We start from the raw sequence: 904 nt of genomic DNA, 5'->3' as shown, positions 1-904 counted from the left end.
ATTTGGTGTTTTTTTCTGTTTTTTCTCCCCGCSGTACCCGGGAAGGCGCAGCCGATGCTGTTCGCTTGTCGGGAGCGCTGCCTCCATCCTCGGTTAGTTGGTAATGTTCATCGTGTCTGCTGCTTCGGGGAAAGACGGGAGGGGTGCGGGGAAATTCTTTGAGCCTTGTTATCCCTACAGTAACTACAGACTTGGGCAGGAATGCGGGTGATTTAATTTCGGGTCTGCGGACGCAGCTCCGCGCTGTGTCTGGGAGAGAGCTCCGCTCTTTCACAAAACCCTGTGAATTCAGCTCGCCTAAATAAACACCACCGAGCCGCTTAATCACCCGCTCTGAAACAAAACAGCACTTCAGTCCGGGATCTGGGCAAGATCAGACTTCCCTCCCTCCCTCCTTCCCTCCTCTCCTCTCGTCTCCCCTCCCCTCCCCGTTTATCCCCTCCCTCTCGCCGGCAGCAGAGCCGGTCTCTCCGATCCGCCCTGGCAGCTCATTTTTGGGGTTCCCGGGATCTCTCATCCCATCCTGCCGAGCCCCCCGTGCCCCCCGAGACCCCGGATCCCTCCCCAAAAAGTTGCGCGGATCTGCGGGATGGGAGCGCATCTGCAGCCGCTGGCCCTGCGGCTCCTGGCGCTGACTTTCCCYTTGGTGGCCAAAGGATTTTCCGACGAAACCTTGGAGAAAGCCGCCAAATCCGAAGGATATTGCAGCCGGATTCTGCGAGCCCAAGGCACCAGGAGGGAAGGGTACAATGAATTCAGCCTGAGGGTGGAGGGCGATCCGGAATTTTACAAGCCTGGGAACAGTTACCGGGGTAAGTTGGACATTCTCTACAACCCATAGTAATGATAATGTCAGGGGGGTAAGTTGGACATCCTCTACAACCCATAGTAATGATAATGTCAG

General features: G+C 56.4%; 1 protein-coding gene across 1 annotated transcript in view; it reads left to right on the top strand.

The window, feature by feature from the left end:
* The first annotated feature begins 427 nt into the window (after positions 1 to 427).
* The window catches only part of SPON1 (spondin 1), an 85,458-nt gene continuing 84,981 nt past the window's right edge, over positions 428 to 904 (top strand). Inside the window, exon 1 of the mRNA XM_057384321.1 lies at positions 428 to 812. Within this exon, the coding sequence (XP_057240304.1) occupies positions 590 to 812 (223 nt within the window). The 5' untranslated portion in view covers positions 428 to 589. The remainder of the gene's footprint in view (positions 813 to 904) is intronic.

The sequence above is a fragment of the Malurus melanocephalus genome, unplaced genomic scaffold, assembly GCF_030028575.1.
Source record: "Malurus melanocephalus ecotype Western Australia unplaced genomic scaffold, MMel_1.1 scaffold_699, whole genome shotgun sequence".
NCBI classification, from domain to species: domain Eukaryota; kingdom Metazoa; phylum Chordata; class Aves; order Passeriformes; family Maluridae; genus Malurus; species Malurus melanocephalus.
This window is presented reverse-complemented; position numbering and strand designations above follow the sequence as displayed.